This window comes from Lonchura striata, chromosome 24 (assembly GCF_050655825.1).
Source record: "Lonchura striata isolate lonStrDom1 chromosome 24, ASM5065582v1, whole genome shotgun sequence".
Lineage (NCBI taxonomy): Eukaryota > Metazoa > Chordata > Aves > Passeriformes > Estrildidae > Lonchura > Lonchura striata.
In genome coordinates this window covers 9,112,548-9,134,050 of record NC_140726.1, presented here as the reverse complement: position 1 = coordinate 9,134,050, position 21,503 = coordinate 9,112,548, and the positions used below count along the sequence as shown (strand labels likewise).

General features: G+C 60.8%; 2 protein-coding genes across 4 annotated transcripts; one reads left to right on the top strand and one right to left on the bottom strand.

The window, feature by feature from the left end:
* Window positions 1-205: 205 nt before the first annotated feature.
* Window positions 206-13,588, bottom strand: PCSK7 (proprotein convertase subtilisin/kexin type 7). 2 transcript variants are annotated; one of them, XM_021530115.4, is made up of 16 exons: window positions 13,545-13,588; window positions 12,220-12,696; window positions 11,676-11,810; window positions 11,140-11,305; window positions 10,226-10,316; window positions 9,673-9,727; window positions 8,472-8,610; window positions 7,846-7,946; window positions 5,749-5,916; window positions 4,548-4,655; window positions 3,600-3,702; window positions 2,644-2,800; window positions 2,153-2,247; window positions 1,935-2,028; window positions 1,572-1,689; window positions 206-1,419 (listed from the first exon to the last, which is right to left on the bottom strand). In XM_021530115.4, exons 2-16 carry the CDS (start codon window positions 12,682-12,684, stop codon window positions 1,015-1,017), a joined length of 2,400 nt encoding a protein of 799 aa, XP_021385790.3. In that variant the 5' UTR covers window positions 12,685-12,696; window positions 13,545-13,588; the 3' UTR covers window positions 206-1,014. The 2 variants fall into 2 exon arrangements, with proteins under 2 accessions (XP_021385790.3, XP_085416430.1); XM_085560304.1 differs by lacking the exon at window positions 13,545-13,588 and adding an exon at window positions 13,086-13,212.
* Window positions 13,589-13,639: 51 nt separating this feature from the next.
* RNF214 (ring finger protein 214) lies at window positions 13,640-21,305 on the top strand. 2 transcript variants are annotated; one of them, XM_031506814.3, is made up of 15 exons: window positions 13,640-13,798; window positions 14,482-14,647; window positions 15,257-15,316; window positions 15,517-15,657; window positions 15,922-16,061; window positions 16,550-16,618; window positions 17,413-17,509; window positions 17,727-17,815; window positions 18,215-18,317; window positions 18,498-18,596; window positions 18,856-19,229; window positions 19,603-19,738; window positions 19,956-20,063; window positions 20,323-20,418; window positions 21,050-21,305. In XM_031506814.3, exons 1-15 carry the CDS (start codon window positions 13,719-13,721, stop codon window positions 21,113-21,115), a joined length of 1,824 nt encoding a protein of 607 aa, XP_031362674.3. In that variant the 5' UTR covers window positions 13,640-13,718; the 3' UTR covers window positions 21,116-21,305. The 2 variants fall into 2 exon arrangements, with proteins under 2 accessions (XP_031362674.3, XP_085416434.1); XM_085560308.1 differs by having other exon boundaries at window positions 13,641-13,798; window positions 18,227-18,317.
* The last annotated feature ends 198 nt before the right edge of the window (window positions 21,306-21,503 follow it).

Sequence of the window (21,503 nt, the reverse complement as noted above, 5' to 3'; positions counted from 1 at the left end):
TTATGTTAGTAAGCTTGAAGTGGCACATTTCACTTCAATCTAAATGGATTTCTACCCTGTTAAATTTTCACACTGTCTCAAGGGCACACAGCCCCTCCAGATGCAGCACCCAGCACTGGGTCCCCCCTCCCCGGGGCTGGGAGCTGCTGTGTGACACATTTTTCCACAGTGAGGAAGCTTTGGCAGGGCAGAAGAGTGACGGATCGGGGAGAGGAGGGTTTTTCAGGCTTTATTTGGAAAGCTACACAAAAGGGCTTTGCTGATTAAAAAACAAACCCCAGCTTTAAAAAAATAAACCACCGAACCCAAAGACATGTGAACAAGCCAGCCCAGCTCAGAGGAGCCACTGCCAGAGCAGCTCTGCCTCCCCTCCCCAGCCAAACCAGGCCTGCCTGCTACCAGAGGTGCTCCTGTGCCCAGGGACAGCCCCATCCTGCCCCCAGGCAGGCTGGCTCCTGCCTCCCCCACCCCACAGCTGCTCTGTGCCCACAGGAGAGGAGGAATCTGCAGGATGGGAGCACGGGGGCAGGGAGAAGCGCTGGTTGGAGATGAGTGAAATAACTCCCTGCTTCTAAACTGGGATGACTGGTGGGTAGGGGCCAGCTGCCAGCCCAGGAAAATGCCAGTGCTGCGGGGCCCCTGCCTGCAGAGGCGGCTGCTGGGGCCTCGCTGCGTTTTCCAGGCTCGCTCTGCAGGAATCGGGGACAAAGGGACACGTCTGGGCCCTGCTGCAGCGGCAGGAAGGGGCTCGGTGGGAATGGCACTCCACTCACAATGGTGCCCTGAGCATCCAGCAGGGCAGGCTCCAGCAGGAAAGGGTTTAAGGCTTGCTTTGTTTTCCAGGAGGAGGGAAGGGAAGCTCCCTCCCCAGTACCAGCCCTCTCTCCTTGTTTCCAAGCCGCTTCCAGCAGCACCTCCCGCAGGACACAGTGGCAATGGTCCGTGGGGGCTCAGCAGCGAGCTGCGCTGCCTGAGCCAGGGGTCGTACCGAGGCAGGGCCCCAGCCCACCCCAGTCAGCAGGGCTGGTGCTCCCTGTCCTCCCCGAGCAGTTCAGTCGATGCCTCCGGGCCCAGGAATCCCATTCCAGTGGGGGCTGCCTCGTGGAAGCTCACAGCTCGGCCATTGCTGGAAAGTTTGGGGTGGGTGGGGGTCCAGGACCCCTCCTCCCCATCCTGGGCAGGCTCCAGGTGCTCACACTCCATCTCGGCCTCTTCCACGTCCTTCTCCTGGTACAGAGGCACCGACTCCATCTCCAGGTCGTGCTCCAGGGCTCGGTGCTTCCCACCCTGCTGGTGCCACCTGCAGCTGGTGGAGCTGGAGCAGCCCAGGTCCAGCCCCACCTCGTTCCTCGTCAGGCAAACCTCCAGCATGTAGTAGAAAGTCCAGAACACGGCAAAGCATCCCAAGAGCAGGAGGGTCTGCAGAGGAAAACCCCTTGAGAAACAAAGCTCTCAACACCCTCAGGGCCCTGCCCGCTGCCCAGCAGAGAGGGCACAGAGTGCTGAGCGGGGTCCTGCTCTCCAAGCTCCTCCTGGGGGATGCAGGGCTCCCAGCCTGCAGGCAGGCTCACCTTGAGGGTGTTGGCTGTGATGGTGTAACGCTGCTCCTCGGGGATGTCCAGCCCTGGGGGACAGGGCAGGGAGAAGTCCCCGCTCAGGTACTGCCCACTCATGGCTTCCTCCAGCAGCCTGGGGACAGAGACACCCCATCAGGCTCCCATGGGGCTCCAGGGAGGCTCCAAAGTGCTCACAAAGGGTCTGCAGTGTCTCCTTCGGCACACAGAGCTGTGCTCTGCAGCCCACGGCTGCCCTGTGAGGTGTCTGGCAGCCCCAGGCTCACCTGCCACACGCCCGGCTGGCAGCAACCCTGCTCACAGCAGGGATGAAGCCCTGAGCCTCCCTCTCCTGTCCATGCTGGGGACGTGGTGCCCTACCTCTGCCGCTCCTTCATCTCTGCTGGGGACCAGGAGGAGCCGTACAGGGTCAGCTGCCACTGCTTCAGGGTGCCGGGCCTCAGGCTGTCGTCTCCTGGGGAGGAACCAGGTTGGGGTGCTGGGGAAGCCCCTGAGCCAAGCAGGATCTGAGCTGGCAGCTCCCTGGGGCACGGCACGGAGCTGCCAGCACTGCTGAGGGCCCTGCAGGCAGGACTCACCCATGTCCCTGATGAGCAGCCTGTAGGTGCCCTGTGCCTGCTCGCCCCAGCAGCGCACTGTGGAGAAGGTCCAGTCAGAAAAGCCATTGGGGTCCCTGCCGAGGGGAGAGGGGACATGTGGGTCTCAGATTCAGTCAAAGAGAGAAACTGAGAGTTTCTAGCCAGGCAGAGGCCTGGGAAAGAATGTAAATAATTCTTTATCTCTCTTGTTTTTCACATTTATAGTTAAGTTCTATCACTGTGCATCAAGCACTTTGCACCAATGCTGTGGGTTATCTTCACTTCAGAACCAATAGATTGTGTCCTTGTGGAGCTCTGTATAAAAGAGCAGTGTATTTTGAATAAATCAGAGTTTTACTCTCACAGCCTTCTGAGTCAGAGCCCTCTCCTTCCCATCCTGCCTCGACAGTGACAGGGAGACAGCCCGTGAGGGGTCCCAGAGCCCGTGGGTGACACGTCCCCGTGCCCTGCCCCATCCCCTGGGTGCTCACGAGTCCATGCTGCGGGCGGTGCCGATCAGGGACATCATCCCGCTGGGGCAGAAGAGCCGGATCTCCAGGTTGCCACGGCGAGGGTGGGTGATGGTGACCGTGACGGCCACGTGCTCCAGGGTCCTCATGCCAGACAGCTGCAGGTCGGCAGGGGTGACTGGGAAAGGGAACGGGGGCTTGGCCAAGGCTGGTGGCTTTGGGTTGGAGTCCCCACTCCCAGCCAGCCCCACTGGGCTGTTGTGCCACTTTGCAGGACACACACGTTGTCTCTGCCTCTTCCCAGCTGCCCTGTGTGGCTCTGGGACAGCTGTCCAGGCTGGCCCAGCCCATCTCCAGCTGCTCCCAGCTCCAGGAACGCTCCCAGCGCCTCTGCAGCAGGATGAGCTGGGTGGGTGGGTGCTCCCAGCTCCTCTTGAGGGACGTGGGCACATGCCAGGACAGCAGTGTCCCCTTGTGCAGGCGTGCTGGGGCCGGGCAGGGTTGGGCCAAACTCTCCCTGCTGCTGGCAGCCTGGAGCAGCTGCTGGTAGCCCAGAGCAGCTGCTGGTAGCCCCAAGCAGCCACTGGTAGCCCCAAGCAGCCACTGGTAGCCCCGAGCAGCCACTGGTAGCCCCGAGCAGCCACTGGTAGCCCTGAGCAGCCGCTGGTAGCCCCGAGCAGCTGCTGGCAGCCTGGAGCATCTGGTGGTAGCCCCGAGCAGCTCGCAGGGCCCGGCCAAGTCGGGAGCTGCAGCATTGCCTAAAATGGTCAAAGCCAGGCGAGCGGCTCTGGCCGCTGCCCAGCCCAGCCCCGCTCCCGAGCCGGTCTGGCTCCCCAACCATCAGTGCAGGGGATGGGCTGTGGGGAGGGGATCCCCTGGGGATGGGCAGCGCACAAAGCCCAGGCAGCCCAGCACTTAACCCCTTGCTGGCCTGGCACGCCGGCGGGCAGGACTGGCTCTCTCTCCGTGGCTCTTACCGTTCCAGGCCACCTGCAGCTCCTGCGGGAGCCACGGGATGCTCCTGCCCTCCTTCAGCACAGGGCTCATGTAGGAGGCCAGGTACGGAACGGACTCCCAGATCTGCCAGGGGAAGGAGAGAGGGCTCAGCACGGATTGCACCCTCCCTGCACAGCCATCCCTCCCTCTCCCACAGGCTGCTCCTGTGCTGGACATGGGCCCAGGCCAAGAGGCCTCTTCTGATGATGCTCTGGGACACGCAGGCTGCTGTGACACCCCAGGGATGGGAGCTGTGCCCACATGCCCAGGAAAAGAAGGAAAGTCACTGCCTGGGAGCCAGAAGGGCTGATCAAGGTTTGGGACTCCCCAGCTCTGGGTTTGTCACAGTGGCTTTGAGTCCGCTCCAAGCCCTGGTACAGGGGACAGGGAACAGCAGAACCCAAGTGCCTGCAGGAAGAGGGAGCAGCCTGGAGGTCCCTGTGACCCTGAGGGCACGACTGGCAGCAGCAGTGACCCGGCACAGCCGCACAGAGCTCCGCACACAGCTGGGACCAAGTGCCAAAGGGCCGGGCCCTGGGCTCCGTGTGGCAGATGGGGATGGGGATGCCTCTGCCTGCTGTGAGCACACCACTCCCCGGAGCTGGCAGTGAGAACAGCCTGGTCTGGGGGCAGGACACCCTCCCTGCAGCACCGGGCAGGGAGGAAGGGGCTGCTGACGAAGCTCCATTGCTGTGGCTCAGGGCCCTCGCCATGGCTATATATAGTGCTGGGGAGCAGCAGCTCGGGATGGCTCCCGGGAGCCTCGTGACCTCACACCCAAAGCAGCCTCAGAGCCAGGGCCAGCAGGACGGCGGCCAAAGCGCCGAACGGCAGCGGTGTCACCCCACGGCATCACCAGGAGCTGTCCCTGCCACGGGGCTGGGCTGCTCTGCCTGCCCACGGGCAGGTGTGGGAGGGCAGGGAGTTACCTTGGCAGCGTTCACCAGCCTCCAGGCGTTGAGCAGGCCGAAGCCATGCTGGTGGCTGTGGCTGAAGCCAGCCTGGTTCGTGTCCCACTTGGCGTGACGGTCCTCGTACTGCAAAGACACACAGGGTGCTCTGCTCACCTGGGGGACACCGGCAGCCCGAACCCCCAGGCCTGAAGGGAAGGAGGCCCAGACATCCCACAGGGCTGGGGAAGCAAACCCACATGGCCTTATTAGAAAGGAACAGGTTGATCTTTGTTTGAAACAAATCCCAGGACAAGCGGCTTCCCAGCTCCTCAGAAAGGAAATGGAGCAGCACGAAAGGGCACAAATGCCTCTGCTCTGAAACATCCCAGCTGGTGCCCAAACCACAGCCTGTGCCATGGCAGAAGCCTTGGAGAGAAGGAACGGAGTCCTTTAAATCACCAAGAGCTGGGGCAGGACAGATCTGGGCCCCATCACTTCTTGGGTTGTACTGCTCTGGCAACATTGGCTTGGAAGTTATGGAAAACACTGTCCCATGCCAAACAGAGCACAGCCTCAGCTGGACACAGACTCCTGCTCCCCAGAGAGGTGAGGAAGAAGCCCCATCCCTCCAGTGAGTTCTCACCCCTGCTCTGGGTGAAAGGCAGGGCTGTGTTTGCTGCCCAGCTCTCTGCTGTGCCTGTTTCCAGCTCTCTGGAGAGCCCAGGAAAGGCCAGGACAGAGCTCCTGCTTCCCACTGCCTGGACCATGAGGTGACACTGCAGAGGTGTCAGCCCTTGGGCTGGGCCAGCCCCTGAACCTGCTGAGTTCTGGAACCTGCTGAGCTCCTGAACCTGCTGAACCCCTGGAACCTGCTGAGTTCTGGAACCTGCTGAACCCCTGGAACCTGCTGAGCTCCTGAACCTGCTGAGCTCCTGAACCTGCTGAACCCCTGGAACCTGCTGAGCCCCTGAACCTGCTGAGCTCCTGGAAGACCTCTACACTGGCAGATAGAGGCATTCCTGAGGCAAATAATCCATTTGTTATCCTGACAGGGGAGAATGCCTCAGGCACATTCCTGGAAGGAACACGGGGTGAGGGAGAGCACATCCCCGTGCCGGGAGCCAGGCGAGGCAGAGATTTATGGAGGAGCAGCAGCCAAAACAAGGATGTGCACAGCAGGGCCCCGGCCATCCTGCGGGGAGGAGGAGGAAGAGGAGGAGGAGGGCCAGGCCCTCACCTTGGTGGCAGTGAAGACGATGACGTGCTGCACGTCCCGCCAGGTGAGGCAGGGCCGCACCTGCAGCATCAGCGCGATCATCCCCGCGGCCAGCGGCGCCGCCGCCGACGTCCCCGTGTGCCCCTCCGTGCAGCCCGTGCCCTTCTGCAGGTCCCAGTCCGTGGTCACCTGCGAGGAACGGGACCTGTCATGCCTCGGCCAGGCCACTCTGCCAGGGTGGGGTGGCCAGACACAGGGATGTGTGCTCCCAGCCCCAGCCGTGCCCTGCAACCCAAGCTCAGCTGTGACACAACTGTCCCCGCTCACAGCAGCCAGGAAGGGGCCTGGGACAGCCCCACTGCAGGGATCCCCTATGGGAAATGATGGTGGAGACAGTTCCCTTTGGAGGGAGAGAGAGAGAAAGCAGCCCCAACGAAGCAACTTTGAGGGAAATTCCTGGCAGGCACAGTTTGGGTTCCTCCTCACTGTCACTGCTGATCAGTGTCACTCCCAGACTGCAGGGGGGCCCATGGGACAGTGCCGAGCACACACAGCCTCTGAAGAGGCATCAGGAAGCTCTCAAATTTTGCCACCTTGCTGCAAAGCAAGTGCATCCATCTCCCTCTGCTCCCTGAGGGGAGAAAGCCCAAAATCTGAAGGGTTTCTTGTGTTTTTACTTGACTCCACCCCATTTTTCCAGCTGTGAGTGGCTCCAGCTCACGCTGGGACACTGAGTGTCCCACACAGAGCACCCCCAGAGCACAAACTTTCAGTAGGAAGCACATCCAGTGCCAGAAGCTGTATTAAATTCTTCCCATTAAGGAAACCACACAAAGTTTATGGTCTGGTAAAAGGGAAAAAAAAAAAAAAATCTGGAGCAGATGGCTGCAGAGAAGTTAACCCTGAGTTAACTCTGGCACCACTGCAGGGAGCTCCAGGGTGCCCAGGAGCAGACTGTGCTCCTCAAAAAGGGCTGTGTGGGGCTTAGCAAGGCACGGGCTGGCTGAAGGAGCCACAGGCTGCTCCCAGGCTACGTGTGGATCTCACCCATGGAGTGCCAGCTCCCCTGTCAGTGTCCCATAAAGCCAGTGTTTAAAATGAACGTGCATTTGTGACCTTCAAAGCACTCACACCGTGCTGGGAGAGGCCAGACCAACCCCTGAGCCTGGAGCTGCTCATGGAATGCAGCAAAGCCGTCGTGGTTCCCTTTTTTCCCAGGGTCAGCACTTTCCAAAGCAGCCTGGGACAACTGCAGTGATTTCTGAAAGCAAGAACCAGCCCCGCTCTGGGTTTTACTGTTCCTGTGGCAGATTGTGCCGTGCCCTGGCTGGGCACAGATCCCTGCCCTGGCTCTGGGCTGCAGGAGGAACTCGCTGAGTCCCAGCCAGGTGCCCGAGGATCCCAGGCTCTCCCTGTTGCCCAGGTTTCCCCAGCACGTGGGGAAGCCTGTTTGACAAGCCTGGATTCAGCTGCTCTGTGGCGGGCACAGAGCCACAGGAAAAGTGCTTTTGGGAAGTCCTGTCCTGGTGGGAGACCCTCCAAACATGGACAACCCAGCCCGAGGTATCAGGAGCCAGCAGTGTTTTCCCCAAGCTGCCTTGGGGTGGGCAGGCTCTGCAGTCCCTGCTGGCCCCACAGGACAGGAAGGGGTCACACCAGTGGGGTGGGGGCGGCCTGGCACCAAGGCAGGGACAGGCTGGGTCGGGCCTGCAAGGGGGAAAACAGCCCTGGCTGCTTGGCTCGGGCAGAAAGGACGTGTTGTTGACAAGAAGTCATTTTTTGGCAAAAGAAGGGAAAAGCTGATAAAAATATTCTTAAAAATTCGACTGGGAGAAGCCTACGTGCCAGAAGAGAGGAGAAGCTGGGGCCAAGTGGTTTAAAGAGCCTGATGCTCTCCCTGCCCTCCATGCTCCAGCGTGCCTTGGGAGCAGAGTGAGGCAGGCTGGCTGGGCAGGAGCGAGGGGGGCTGAGAGCAGGACCCTCCCTGTGTCCCTGTGGGGATAAAAGGAACCTGCATGGCTCACAGAGGGGCTGTGTGGGAATGGGAGGGGACGGAGCGATGTCCTGGCTGTCCCCAGGGTGGCCAGGAGGGCACAGGCAGGGGACACAGCTACTCACGATGCTCCTCATCATCTTGTCCCCGCCGCTGAAGGTCACAGCCAGCATGGAGGCACACTCCTCAGCATAGAAGGGCATGGAGCCCGTCTCATCCACGGCTCCTGGGGAACGGGACGGGCAGCGCCTGTGAAACCTGCCCTGCTGCCACTGCTGCAGCCTCAGGCTCCTGATCCCCTATGAGCCTCTCCTGCCAGATGTGCTCTTCCAGGGCCTGGCAGCTGGGCAGGGAAATCAGGACCAAGGCTGTATTTTGCCCACCTGGAAGATCTACAGGAAGGGCAGCCACGATAAACAATCCCTCACTGTGCTCAGTATCACACAGATCCTCTGCCCCTCACGCAGCTCCTGCTCTGAATTACAGATTTCCCCTCTAACACAAATGATGGGTATGCCACATTCCAGGTGTGGCAGTGCCTGTCACAGCCCAGGGAAGGAATTTCTCTGGCCTCCCCTTGCTCTGCAGGCTTGGGGACTGAAGCCCAGCACACCCGAGACGCTGCCATGCTTGTTCCCAGACACGTTCCCACAGATTCCCACCACCCAGCCAGCTCCCAGCCGGGATGGTTCTGTGCTTTTGGGATCACCTCAGTGCTCCAGGCCGGGAAGGGAGGAGACAGAAGGCTCACCTATCGTGACAGTGTAGATGGAGTTGGCATATCCATCGTAGTTGCAGTTGTCACTGTGCTGGCCCCCGTTGCCACTGGCCACCACGAAGATGCTCCCGAAACCCCGGCGACCCGCGATCACGCCGTGCTGCAGGGCAGCCTGTGGAGAGGGACAGGGCAGGGGGCTCCTTCCACACTGACCCCAGCGCTTTCTGTCAGCAGCCACGCGTGACCAGGGCTCCCCACAGAGCCATTGGCCTCTCTGAGTGCCCAGCCCCACAGACACGGGGGCTTTGCCTTTGCTGAGACACACCACAGCATGGGCACCGGCTGGGAGCACATTTCAGCCCAGGCACCTCTCTCAGTCACTGCTCCCAGCCAGGGAGAGGACACGTCTGATGGATGAGCACAAACACAACCCCGCTGGAGTGACCAGCCTGCTCTCCCTCCCCCAGCAGAGGAAGGTACATTCTGCCCGTTCTGCTGTGGCACAGCGAGCTCTGCCTGTGCTTTGTGTCCTGGAGCTTGTTCCAGCTGTCTCTGCAGGCAGGAAGGGAATAAATTAACTGGCAGAACTGGAAACCATTTGTTATGGTGAACGAACGGCTTGGTTGTCAGCGCCACTCTGAAGGGCGCAGGAACTGCTGAGCTGTGGTTGGAAAAGCACAGCAGAAGAGCACTGGAGCAGAACCACACCCCACTGCTGGTTTTGGGGCCCCTCAGTGACCCCTCGCTGCAGCCCAGGTGGGCTGGGTGTGCTCTGCAGCAGACCTGCAGCACAGGAGCTCTGAGAAAACCTTAATGGCCTAGCAAGGAGCAGCCTCAGCCCTGCCTCTCCCTCCCCCTGCAATCCCACCCCCTGTTATTTACTCCCAGTATCCAAAGGCACCAAAAGCCTCGAGATGAGCACAGGGAAAGCTCGGCCTCCTGAGCAGAGAGCGTCCTGCGGGCTGCAGAGCTGTCAGTGCCACACCACAGGTTGTGAAAGAGCCTCTCCCTGCTGGAAGCAGCCTCTCCTGGCACAGCTGGTGCTGCCCTGCCCGAGCTCTGCCCTGCCGCCGCCGCGTCGCCTCTCCCAGCCGCAGTGACAGGAGCCGGCAGCGAGGGACGGGCACAGACGTGCAGGGAGTCACAGCAAAGTGACGCCCTGCCTGAACGGGCAGGCACGAGGCCACAGGCCAGCCCTGGAGGCTCCCCCAGCGCTGCTGGGGCTGGGGTTTACCTTTCCCAGTTGGTGGGGGCCATCCACAGTCTTGCCATCGTCATCGGGACCCCAGCTGCAAAGAGAGGCAGCGTGAGGTGACAGCCCCAGGTGGCTCTCCCTGCCACCACAGCCAGCTGCCAGCAGCTGCTCCCAGTGCCACCACTGGGACTGCAGAGCACTGCACGTTCCCACCCCCCAGGACGGCCCCTCGCCGCTGGGACATCGCTGTCGTGTCTGCACTGTGCCCCTGGGTCAGATTCCAGAGCACAAAATGTTTGATTTTTATTTAACAAGCGGCTTCTCAGACATTCCAGTCCCCGTCACACGGGGCTGCCTGACCACAGTGGGGAGCACAAGCAGCCCAGGGGATGTGCTGCAGCACACACAGAGGGACACCTCACAGCTGTAGGTGCTGTGCAGAGCCCGGGACAGTCTCCAGGAACAGGATTTTGGTGCCCCAAGGCTAACTGCAGCCACAGGAGGATGGGAGCTGGTTTGAGCACTCAGCCACGAGCTGTGACCCATCCCAGGCAGAGCAGGCCAGCCAGCTCAGGGTGCCCTGGGGGCTCACCTGCAGCTGTAGATGTCATTGATCTGATAGTGCTTGTTGAAGGCAATGGCCTCCATGCTGTCCGTGAGGGGCCCGTCCAGCACTCGGATGCCTGCAGGACAGAGGACAAGGAGCTGAGGAACACGAGTCACATGAGCTGCACAAACTGCAAACAAACTCCTGGCTTGAGGCTGCCCCGCTGTGCTCACCCTGCAAGGCCAGCCCAGATTTGGAGGGCTGAGGCAGTGCCAGGTCCTGCTGGACTGGGGCAAACCCTCCTGTTCCCTGTGCTGTGGGTACACAATGAGCTCATCCCCGCTTCTGCCAGCTGGGAGCCTCTGCCTGCTGTGCCCTGACCACCCCTGGCACCCCAGGGACTGTGGTGTGAGCAGGTATGGACAGAATCGTGTCCCAGCAAGGCTGTCCCCTGCCCTGCCAGGGACACATCCTGCAGGGCACAGAGACCTCCCTCCCTCTGCAGGGCAGCTCAGGAGCTCTGGAGGCAGCTGGGACACTGCACACATTCCCTGGCCTCACAGGGGAGAGACACAGCACTGGCTCTTCACCCTTGTCCATCCCACAAGGCAAAGCTGAGACCAGGGGCCAGGGCAGCAAGAGAGGCTGGCCAAGATTTGCTGCCCCAGTGCCTCCAGGCACAGCCCGGGCATGTTGTGGCACAGCTGCCTGGCTCAGCCAGCACGGCACACTCTGCCAAACGTTTGGCAGCCATGGAGACCAGGAACACTCTGGAGAAGCTGCCAGGAGCCAGCTGCCCTGCAGGGGAGCTCAGGCAGGCGCCAGGCCCTCCCTGCAGCAGCCCAAGGAGCCCGGCAGCGCTGCCTCGGAGCCTCTGCAGCCCGTGGGGCCGTGTCCCACCCCAGACAGAGGGGTGGGATCCAGAGGGGAGGCAGCCTGGCAGCCTGGCCCTGACCTACCCGCGATGCGGCTGCCGTAGGCGACTCCCACCGTGCAGAAGCTGTTGTTTGGCACAGCCGCGATCTCCCCGGCGCAGCGGGTGCCGTGGTGGTTCCCGTTCTCCTCGTCGGGGTGAGGCATCGGGTCAGGGTCGTTGGAGTTCAAGTCATAGCTGCCTTCTGGGCACTGGGAACAGACCCACAGTCGGGACTGGGGCTCTGCTCGCCTCAGTTTGGGAAAAGCAGGAGTTAAGAGAACGCAACATGGGCTGAAACACAGGCTGGATGTCACGGGAACTTGGAGGCTGCTTCCTCACAGGGCTGCAGCTCAACACTGCTATCTGCTGCTGTGGGGAAGGGACCAACCAAGGCAGCTCCAGGCACTGCTGCGGGTCAGAGAGATGCCAGCTGCTTCCCATGGGTTGCACAAAGGCAGGTAAACCCAAAACCCGGGTGCAGCATCTCCCAGGAAAGGTTTGCTGCTGGCACAGGCTGGACTCTGAGCTCTCACACGCTCCTGTCACACTGCCCTGCCTCCAGCCTGCGCAGGCACTCACGTAGTTTGGCTGGATGTCCTTGATGGTGTGCTCCACGCCGTCGTCCACCACCACCACCGTCACCCCGTGCCCCGTCACGTTCCGCTCCCACACGCCCGTGACGTTGATGTCCTTCCCGGGGCTCTTGTGGTTGTTCTACGCACCAGAAAGGACAGTGGGGACAGGGTCAGCGCTGAGGGGACCTCCTGGGTGCACTGGATAGACGTGTGGGGCTGGGGCCAGCACGGGAAGGAGTCACAGGACCATCAGGGGAGATCCTTTGAGGCTGACAATGAGCAACAGCTACTCGAGCCACGACGTGGAGGGCACAGCGTGCTCCAGCCAAAGCCCTCTGCCCACCCCAGTGCCACCAGTGCACAACCAGCTGCAGGAGCTGCTTCCTCCCCTTAGCACAGTGAGCACGTGGCAGGCAGGGCGAGCTCTTGGTGAGCTCTCCTCACCAAAGAACAGAAAGAGGCTGTTCTGCCCCTCGCGTGGCAGCTCACCTGCAGCCACACAAACAGCCCGAGCCCGCAGGCACAGCAGGAGCCGGGTAACCACTCACCAGATGCCACTGCTGAGGGTATTTGGGATCGTTAAAGTGCAGGCTGCGCTTGGAGCGCTTCAGGAGCTTCTGTTCCGAGTGCCACCGCACGCTGTCGTGCTGTGCAAACAAAGCGTCCACCGCCCTCCTTATGGCTTCGTGCTCGGCCGCCGCGCGGCCGTCGGGCTGGTAGGCAAAGAGGTAATGGCCCTTGAGCTCGCCAACACGGCCCATGTTCACCAGCCCCGCGGTCCGGGCCAGCTCCTCTGCCTGCTGCTCCAGCTCCTCCTCGGGTGCATCCAAGCTGACCGCCCAGGTCAGCTTCCCGTGGCGGGCCTCAGTGTCCGGAGCGCGCTGGCCGCCGCAGGCCGGTCCCGGCGAGGCCAGCGGGATCCAGGAAGCGCTCAGCCAAAGGCACGTGTGGATGCAGAGCGTGGCCTCCATCCCCGCGCTCCATAGCGGCGCTCCCCGCCTCCAGTGCGGCATCAGACAGGCAGGCTGCAATGAAACCCGTGAGAGCCCCTCCTGAGGATGAGGGACACGCTGGCCAGGGCCACCCGAATATCCCGCAGAGTCCCACCAACCCGGCAGATCCCCTTCCCGGGAAACGCCAGCCGAGGCGGCTCCTTCCCAGCGGCTCAGAACCGCAGGCACACCCAGGCTGGGCAGGGATGGATCCCAACCCTGCCCTGCCTGCTGGGTGCCAGCCCCGGGCCAGGAAACACCGCGCTGGGCTGGCAGGAGGAGCCGCTTCCCCCTCTCGCCTCTGATAAGGAGCTGATAAGAAACTCCCGAGCGTAGCTCCCCGGAACAAACAGCACCGCGCTCCGTGGGCAGCCCAGAGCCGGTTCCTCCTCTGCGGGAGCCGCACCGAACTCGCTCCTCACCTGCTCCGCGGCCGGAGGAAGCCGCTTTTCCCCGGCACGGGCAGAAAGCACCGCCGAGCCGCGGTTCAACCCGCAGCCCGCAAGCCACGGCAGCGCAGGGCAGGGCAAACACCTCCCGAGGTCCCGCTGCCTCGGCCGAGCCCGGAGCTCCACACCCCCGGTCCTTTCCCTCCCTCCACCCGGTCCATTGCCGCGACACAGCTCATCAGCCGCTGCACGCCGAGCTCCAGGTCTCCCCCCCCAAACCGCTTTAAGCGCCCCTCGATCCCCCCGGCAGCGGCACCGCGCAGCGCCCCGGGGCAGCCGCGGCGCTCCCCGCTCCGCCGGGCACCGGGGCCGCTGCCGGGGTCACCCGCGGGCACAGCAGCCCCGCTGCCCTCCGCCACCGCGCCCGGGCCCGCGGGGAGCCGGCGGCAGGGGCCCGGCGCGCATCCCGCCGGTGCCGCCCGCAGCGCTCACCGGGCGTGAGCCGCCGCCGCCGGAACCGCGGTGCCGCTGACAGCGGCGTCACATCCGCCGGGGCGCGGGGCGGAAGGGGCGGCGCGGCGGGGCGCGGGTCGTGCGCTCCGCCCGGTGCCGCTCGCTGCCCCCGGTGCCGCTCCGCCGGCCCGGCCCAGCCCCGCAGCCGCCCCCATGGCGCTGGAACAGGCGCAGGTCGACGGCCCCGACCCGCCGCGCCTCTGCGAGCCCGGCCCCGCCGCGCCGCCCGGCAGGTAACGGGGGGCCCGGCGGGGCGGCAGCGGCGCCGGGATGGGGCCGGGATGGAGCCGGGATGGGGCCGGGATGGGGCTGGGAGGGGCTGGGATGGGGCCGGGATGGAGCCGGGATGGAGCGGGGATGGGGCCGGGATGGAGCGGGGATGGAACGGGGATGGGGCCGGGATGGGGCTGGGATGGAACGGGGATGGGGCCGGGATGGAGCGGGGATGGAGCCGGGAAGGAGCCGGGATGGAGCAGGGAAGGAGCCGGGATGGAGCAGGGATGGAGCGGGAATGGGGCCGGGATGGAGCGGGAATGGTGCCGGGATGGGGCCGGGATGGAGCGGGAATGGTGCCGGAATGGAGCGGGAATGGGGCCGGGATGGAGCAGGGATGGAGCGGGAATGGGGCCGGGATGGAGCGCGAATGGAGCCGGGATGGGGCCGGGATGGAGCGGGAATGGTGCCGGAATGGAGCGGGAATGGTGCCGGAATGGAGCGGGAATGGTGCCGGAATGGAGCGGGGATGCAACCAGGATGGAGCGGGATGGGGCCGGGATGGAGCGGGAATGGAGCCAGCATGGGGCCGGGATGGGGCTGTGATGGGGCCGGGATGGAGCCGCGATGGGGCGAGAACGGAGCCGGGAAGGAGCCGGGACGCGGCCGCGGCGCAGCGCTGAGCGATGCCCGGTTCCCGCAGCGGCAGCCCGCTCTCCGCCCCGGACAGCCCCAGCGAGCCCGGCCCCGGCGGGGACGCGGAGCCCGGTGCCGGCGGCGCGGAGGCCGCGGGGCAGAGCGGGGCGGCGGCCGAGGAGCCCGACGAGGAGGCGGCCCCGGGCCGGCCCTCGCAGAACATCGCGGTGCAGGTGGGTGCAGCTCCCCCGGGTTCGTGCTGAGCGGGGCCAGGGCCCTGGGAGGCTCTTGTGGGACCTGGAGGACAAAGGACTGAATAAGCCGTGACCGAAGTAAAACACATCCGTACTTGCAGCTTTACACCTGCTGCTGTGTGCCCAGGCCTCTGCTTGAATGTTAATTTATCTTTGATTAAAATTCGAACTGATGAGGCCACACCTGGAGTGCTGTGTTCAGGTCTGGGCTCCTCAGTACAAGAAAGACAAAGAGCTACTGAAGAAGGGTGCAGCAGTGGAGGCTGTGAAGATGATGAAGGGTTTGGAGCATCTCTCCTATTAGGAGAGACTGCTGGTGCTAGGCCTGGTTGGTCTAAATAAGACTGAGAGGGGATCTCATTAATGCATATAGATATCTCCAAGAGGTGTCAGAGGATGGTGCCAGCTGTGTTTTGTTGGTGCCCAACTATAGGATGAGGAATAATGACCATAAACTAAAATGATAAATTTCATCAACAGAGAACTCCTTTCTGTGGAGGGTGGCAGAGCACTGGAACAGGTCCCCAGGAAGGCCCTGGAGTCCCTCTGGTCACTGCAGGGGTTTATCTCAATTATCTCCCTTCACAGACTGACTTCAAGGCGGCCGATGCGGATGTGAACACGGACCAGGACATCGAGAAGAACCTGGTGGGTATCGGAGCCCTGTGCTCAGGCTCTGCCGCTCACCCTCCCAGGCAAAGGAGCTGGAGCTGTTCTTCCCACTCTTCTCCTGTCAAAATAGAATCATAGAATCATTACGGTTGGAACTGACCTCCAAGACCATCAAATGTCAGCCTTGAAGTCCCGAGGCTGTCCTTGTTACAGAGGAGTTTTGCTCTCCACTGCAGGACAAGATGATGTCCGAGCGGGCCTTGCTGAAGGAGCGCTACCAGGAGGTGTTGGACAAACAGAGGCAGGTGGAGAATCAGCTGCAGGTCCAGCTTAAGCAGCTCCAGCAGCGGAGGGAAGAGGAGATGAAAAACCACCAGGTATTTGGTGAAGAACTGTTTTTGTTTAACCTGCCCTGTAATTAATTTTTAAATCTTTATGAAGAGGCAGGAGAACCTGCAGTCCAGAGATCAGTCTTCTGAGTTTCCTCATAATAACAAATTTATATCTTGGCTGGATTTGCTAAAAATAAAGAGTTTGCTGTGTAACCTCATTAATAGATTAATAAAAAAAAAAGTATTTTAAATCAAAACCACTACTTGGTGATTTTTCTCTGTATCTGTGTGATGCTTCTTTTACTCCAGGAGATCCTGAAAGCCATTCAGGATGTTACGATCAAGCGAGAAGAGACTAAGAAAAAGATGGAGAAAGAAAAGAAAGAATTCCTGCAGAAAGAGCAGGATCTCAAAGCTGAAATTGAGAAACTCTGTGAGAAAGGCAGAAGGTATTTGTACGGAAAAGAGAGTGTTTGTTTTTGGGGAAGAAGACCTTGCTTAACCATGACATAAACCTGATGGAGCAAAGAGCTTTAAACTTTTAGGAAGCAGCATATATTTGTGTATATGGATGAATTCAGGACAGGCCCTCTATTTGAATTGGCATTTTTATGGAGCCATTCTTTCATGTCATAGAGGTCTGGTTTTTATTCTGAGGGCTCAGTGATGTTTTTGGGTAAAGCTCCTGCAGTGATGGCTCCGAGTGCTCAGCCCTTTTCCCCCAAGTGACCGTGGCAGGGCTGGGGGAGCAGCACAGCTGCCTGCAGCAGGCCTGGCTCTGTGCCACAGCCTTTGTACAGTGCCAGGGGACAGCAGGATTTGTGCTCCAGGGGCTGTGGGTGCCTGTTTGCAGGGAGCCATCCCCAGCCCGTGGTGTTTGAATGTGGGCTCTGCTCCTTTGGGATTCCAGCTGGGCTGTCCCTTTTCTCCCCTGCAGGTTGCTGAAGGAGCAGGAGGAGAAGGAAAACAAGATTGCCTCTCTGATCGCAGAGCAGTCTGATGAGAAGTAAGGCTCTTACCCTCACCTGATTAGTGCTGCCCAGAGCACTGTTCCTGTCATTCTGCCTCGCAGAGAAGCTGAAGCTCTTGGTTGGGACAGAGCAGAGACAGTGATGCAGCAGTGCTGGCCAGTTACGTGCCCTAGAGTTTTTATGTCCTCTTTCAGCATCAGGCTCTGGATTAAATCTTCTTTGATCCCAGTCACAAGCAGACTCCTGGGTACTTGTGACATAAAGATCCCATAAGATTAGAGTTTATACTTGGTGGATTGACTCAGCTTGTAGCTGCTACTTCTGATTGAATTTCAACTCCCCAAAATTAGGGCAGACTGATTTCCCTGTCTCTTCCCCACAGCTGTCCAGCTACACTAAACTCTGGCACGCTCGGGTATTTAAAACTGGGCAGGGATGCTCCGGGTGTTCCCAAAGCACAGGTGGAAATGCCCAGCTGTAAACTTCTCCAGGATCAGAACAGCATAGCTGCTTGGGCTCATTCCTGGTTCAGATCTTCCCTGGGATTGGACTGAATTTTGACCAGGGAAATTCCCCTTGTTTGGCCCAACATCTTTGCACACTGCTTGTTTGTGTGCTATGGAGCAGCTCCCTGCTGGGACAGTGACTCACACAGCCCAGGGAGCTGGGACTGCTGTCACAGGCTGGAGACTGCTGATCTTCCATGTTCCAGCCCATCCTGAGCTCCTGGGATCCATCCTTTGGGGCCATTCTGGTGCCTGAGCCTGAGGGGACTCGTTCTGCTCTGTTCTGTTCTGCTCTGTTCTGTTCTGTTCTGTTCTGTGTGCAGGCAGCTGTGGGAGATGGAGCTGGACAAGCTGAAGAACCAGCACAATGAAATCAATAGGAACATTCTTGAGGAGACAGAGCGGGCCTGGAAAGCAGAGGTGAGCAGGTGACTTCTTCCCTGCAAAGTGGCTGGTTTGAGATTCCAGCTGGTTAATGGGAAGTTCTGTGAAATTAGGAGCAAGGCCAAGAACCATTTTGTGGGGTAAGAGGAAAGATGAACACATGTCAGAGTAGGGAGCAGTAGCAGGGAGCAGTGCCCAGTGCCTGGTCTGGCAGCAAGGAACAGGAGTACAAAATCTGAGCCTCTCTCCATAGATCCTGTCCCTGGAGAGCCGGAAGGAGCTGCTGGTGTTGAAACTAGAAGAAGCAGAAAAAGAAGCAGAGTTACACCTCACCTACCTCAAGTAAGTCTGTGTTGTGTCAGAAGTGGCAGACAGGGTCACTCAGGTGTCCCCGTGTCCCCTCTCCTCTTCCTCTGCTTACACTGGAGGTTGGACTGGAGTAGTTCAGGATTTCCTGTGGTTTTCTTACTGGATCAATGTGATTACTCAATAATGTCCCACAGCAGGGGTATGTGGGGCTGTGCTTATCCCCTGACACTGTTCACCTGCCAGGCTCAGTCAGTGCTGTTGGCTGTGGTGTCCCTGTGTGTCCCCCAGGTCAGTCCCTCTCCCTTGTGGGGTGCCTCACCTGGGGGTGAGCCCTTCCCACCCCGCTGGAGGAGGGGAAGCCAGGAGGGTTTGGGGGTTGCCTGTTCCCACTTTGCTGCCAGTGAGAGCACAGTTGCAAGTGGGAAAGTTCAGCTGTGCTTGCAGGTCTGCGCCACCCACGCTGGAGACCATGAGGCCAAAGCAGGAGTGGGAGATGAGGCTGAACAGGATACGTATGACCAAGCAAAGTGTCCGAGTAAGTCCCTGCTGACCTCTCCCAGCCTAGCAGTGAGCAGTTCTTCACGTACACTGTGTTTCATCCTTCAGCTCCTCTCCATTCTTCTCTGGAGCCACTTCAGGGCCTGCCACCCCCGGTTTAGAATGCCCCACAAACTTGCTCAGGTTTGATAAATGCGTTTTCTTCCCTGTCTGCCAGGATCAGTTCAACGACCACATCCAGATGGTGAGGAACGGCACGAAGCTGAGCAGCCTGCCCCAGATCCCCACGCCGACGCTGCCGCCTCCACCTTCAGAAGTGAGTGCCTCTCCAGCCCCACAGCATGGGCATTCCGTGCTGCCAGGCCCTGGCACAGCCTGCCAGGTGCTGTGCATGTCTGGGGTGGCCCATTCCCTGTCTGGGCTTACCAGAGAGGAGGGGAAGGGTCTCCTTCCCTTTCCAGCTGCCAGTGCCTGCCATCCCCACCTCGCTGCCTGGAGAGGAGGGCACTCGGCTCTGCTTCCAGGTGGCCTTACTCTAACCAGCCTTTCCCTCTTGCCCTGTTTTTCTTCCTCAGACAGATTTCATGCTGACGGCATTCCAGCCCAACCCCTCCCTGGCTCCCCGGCTGCCCTTCCCCATCGGGCCCGTCCCCGTGCCCATGGTCATGCCGAGCGCCGATCCCCGGGCGCTCTCCTTCCCTCTGCTGAACCCCGCCATGCCCAGGCCCAACCAGCCCTCCCCACCCCTGCCCGCGTCCCAGGGCAGGAGCAGCCCGGTGCTGGCGTCGCTGATGGGCACGCACGGCCCGCACATGGCCCCCGCTGCCTCCATCCCTCCTCCGCCCGGCCTGGCCGTGGGCGCCGCTCCCGACTTCCACCGGCCCCAGCCGGCCGACAAGCTGGAGAAGCTGCTGGAGAAGCTGCTGACTCGCTTTCCACAGTGCAACAAGTAAGGGTCCGATTTTCGGGAGGCCGAGGGCCTGTGGGTGTAGTGGGAGCCGGGATCAGGGGAAGGGGGCTCCTGGTGTGAGCGGGCTCTGCGGGAACTGAGGCAGGCAGAGGTGGTGGTCTCCATCAGTTTGCTGTCGTGCTGGGGGTGGGGATCACCGGGAGCTTTGCAGGACAGCAGGGATGCCTGGGCACAGCCAGGAGCCCCCCAGCCTGTCTCTGGGGGTTCCCTGATTTTTCCCCAGTGTTTTGGGGGGAGAAGCTCCTCAGCACGTGGCTCAGCTCACCTGGAGGGTGGAGGGGAAGCGCACGGCTTCCCCCAGGATCCCAGTCTGTGAGGACCAGGAGCTCTTAGCAGGCTGCTGTCCACGCAGGGCCCAGCTGACCAACATCCTGCAGCAGATCAAGACTGCCCGGAGGACCATGGCCGGCCTGACCATGGAGGAGCTGAACCAGCTGGTGGCGGCCAAGCTGGCGGAGCAGCAGGAGCGGGCAGCGGCCGGCGCTCAGGTGGGACAGCCTGGGGGCTGCTGGGGGGGAGCCTGGGGAGCAGGGAGAGCTGCCTCTGCTCTCTGGTTCCCCACGGAGCTCGGGCTGTGCGTCAGGGCTGTCCCCTGGGCTCCCTGTCCTGCTGACTGCAGCATAACCAGGGGCAGTTTTACCCGGGGGGAGTCCTCTGTCCTTTCCTCCCGGGCTGTTCTGATGTGCCTCCTGTGCCTTGCTGCAGCCTCTGGGCCGGATCAGGGCGCCCATGTTCTCTGCTCCCCTGCCTCAGATCAGCACGCCCATGTTCCTGCCGCCGGCCCAGGTCGCTTACCCGGGAGCAGCGTCACACGTAAGGCTGCTCGGCTTCTGGGGTGAAGGGATGAACCCCTGGAGCTGGGAGCTCGCTCACAGCTCCCTGGGCTGCTGAGCTGAAGGGGACTAGGGGCACAGATCCTTTGGAACAGAGGGACACGAGACGTGGTGGTGGCTTTCAGGGCAGGATGGCTGTGGGCAGAGGGGACTGTGGCCTTGGGCTGCAGCTGAATCTGTGATCAGAGCTCTGTCTGAATTCCCTGCCTGCTTCTTTCTTTCCCTCACTACCCCCCCAGACCCCAGCTGCCTGTAAGCTGTGTCTGATGTGCCAGAAGCTGGTGCAGCCTGGAGACCTTCACCCCATGGCCTGCTCACATGTGCTGCACAAGGAGGTGAGTGTGTTCTGCTGCTCAGGGCCTCCTCCTGGTCCTTCCAGGTGACCCTTCCCGAGTCCTTGTTGTCCTGACACCTTGCCAGGAGAAGGGTACGATCAATAAACAGCTTCCCTGCATCCTGTCATCCCATCCTTTCTGTACTCTGGGCTGGCCGCTCTGCATGGCCAGGGGGTGGTGGCTTTAGGAACAGGCTGCCCTTGTGTCCCTGAGCCTGTGCTGTCTCTGTGAGGCTTGGATGCTGAGCAAGACAGTCTAGAAAGATCTGGAACACGGGGTGAGGGGAGAGCTGCCACTGCTGCCCAGGTGGCTGGGCTGGGGATGCCAGACAGGAGCTCTTGGGAAGAGGAGGAGACATTCCCATCCCATGGGTCTGGCAGTGGGTCACCTGTGTGGGGAACCCCCCATGCCAACAGCTCTGGGGCCTCCAGCAGTGGCCCCGCAAGGAAATGGGAATCACGTTGGGGAGGGCCTAATGGCCCTGCAGGGGTGACAAGGGCTCCTTCCTCACGGTGCCCTTGTGATGGAGGCTGCAAGGAGCAGAGGAAAACACCCCTGAAGCGAGTGCAGTGAACAATGATGGCACCTTTGGGTTGGGCCAGTGGCTCTTGACTAATTCTCTCTCTTCCAGTGCATCAAATTCTGGGCACAAACCAACACAAATGATACTTGCCCCTTCTGCCCAAGCCTCAAATGACGGCTGCTGGGACAACGTGGGCCCCTGGGAGGAGTTGCTGTGAATAGACAGGATCAGTTCTAAGATTTCTACAGTTCTATATTTATACGATCATGTATACACATGTACATTTTTATTATATAGGTAATGTGTGTATAGAAAGTCTGTAAACATACAAATTCATAAATAAAGTGTGTATATTATGCAGTGATTTGCTGCAGCTCCTCATTTCTTAGTCCGCAGCCTTGCTGGCTTCTTCCAAGTGAGGGTCAGTGCTCCCTGCTTGCTGGGAACTTCCTCAGCCACCTCTTCCCACTTGGATCCCACCAGCTCCTTTCCTAGGGCCATTCCTCACGACCTGATGCCTCACCACCCCACATCCCTGCCAGCCACCACCTGTTTTTTTCCT

Bases quoted from the DNA above. Each gene is read 5' to 3' on its own strand.
- PCSK7 (XM_021530115.4), bottom strand. From the start codon at position 12,684: ATGCCGCACTGGAGGCGGGGAGCGCCGCTATGGAGCGCGGGGATGGAG. The intron at 7,947-8,471 runs GTGAGCCTTCTG...CCCGTTCCCCAG, and splicing joins CATCTACACTGTCACGATAG to GAGCCGTGGATGAGACGGGC. The intron at 3,703-4,547 runs GTAACTCCCTGC...TTCCCCTGGCAG, and splicing joins GGCTGGTGAACGCTGCCAAG to ATCTGGGAGTCCGTTCCGTA.
- RNF214 (XM_031506814.3), top strand. From the start codon at position 13,719: ATGGCGCTGGAACAGGCGCAGGTCGACGGCCCCGACCCGCCGCGCCTC. The intron at 17,816-18,214 runs GTAAGTCTGTGT...GGGAAAGTTCAG, and splicing joins TTACACCTCACCTACCTCAA to CTGTGCTTGCAGGTCTGCGC. The intron at 20,064-20,322 runs GTAAGGCTGCTC...CTACCCCCCCAG, and splicing joins ACCCGGGAGCAGCGTCACAC to ACCCCAGCTGCCTGTAAGCT.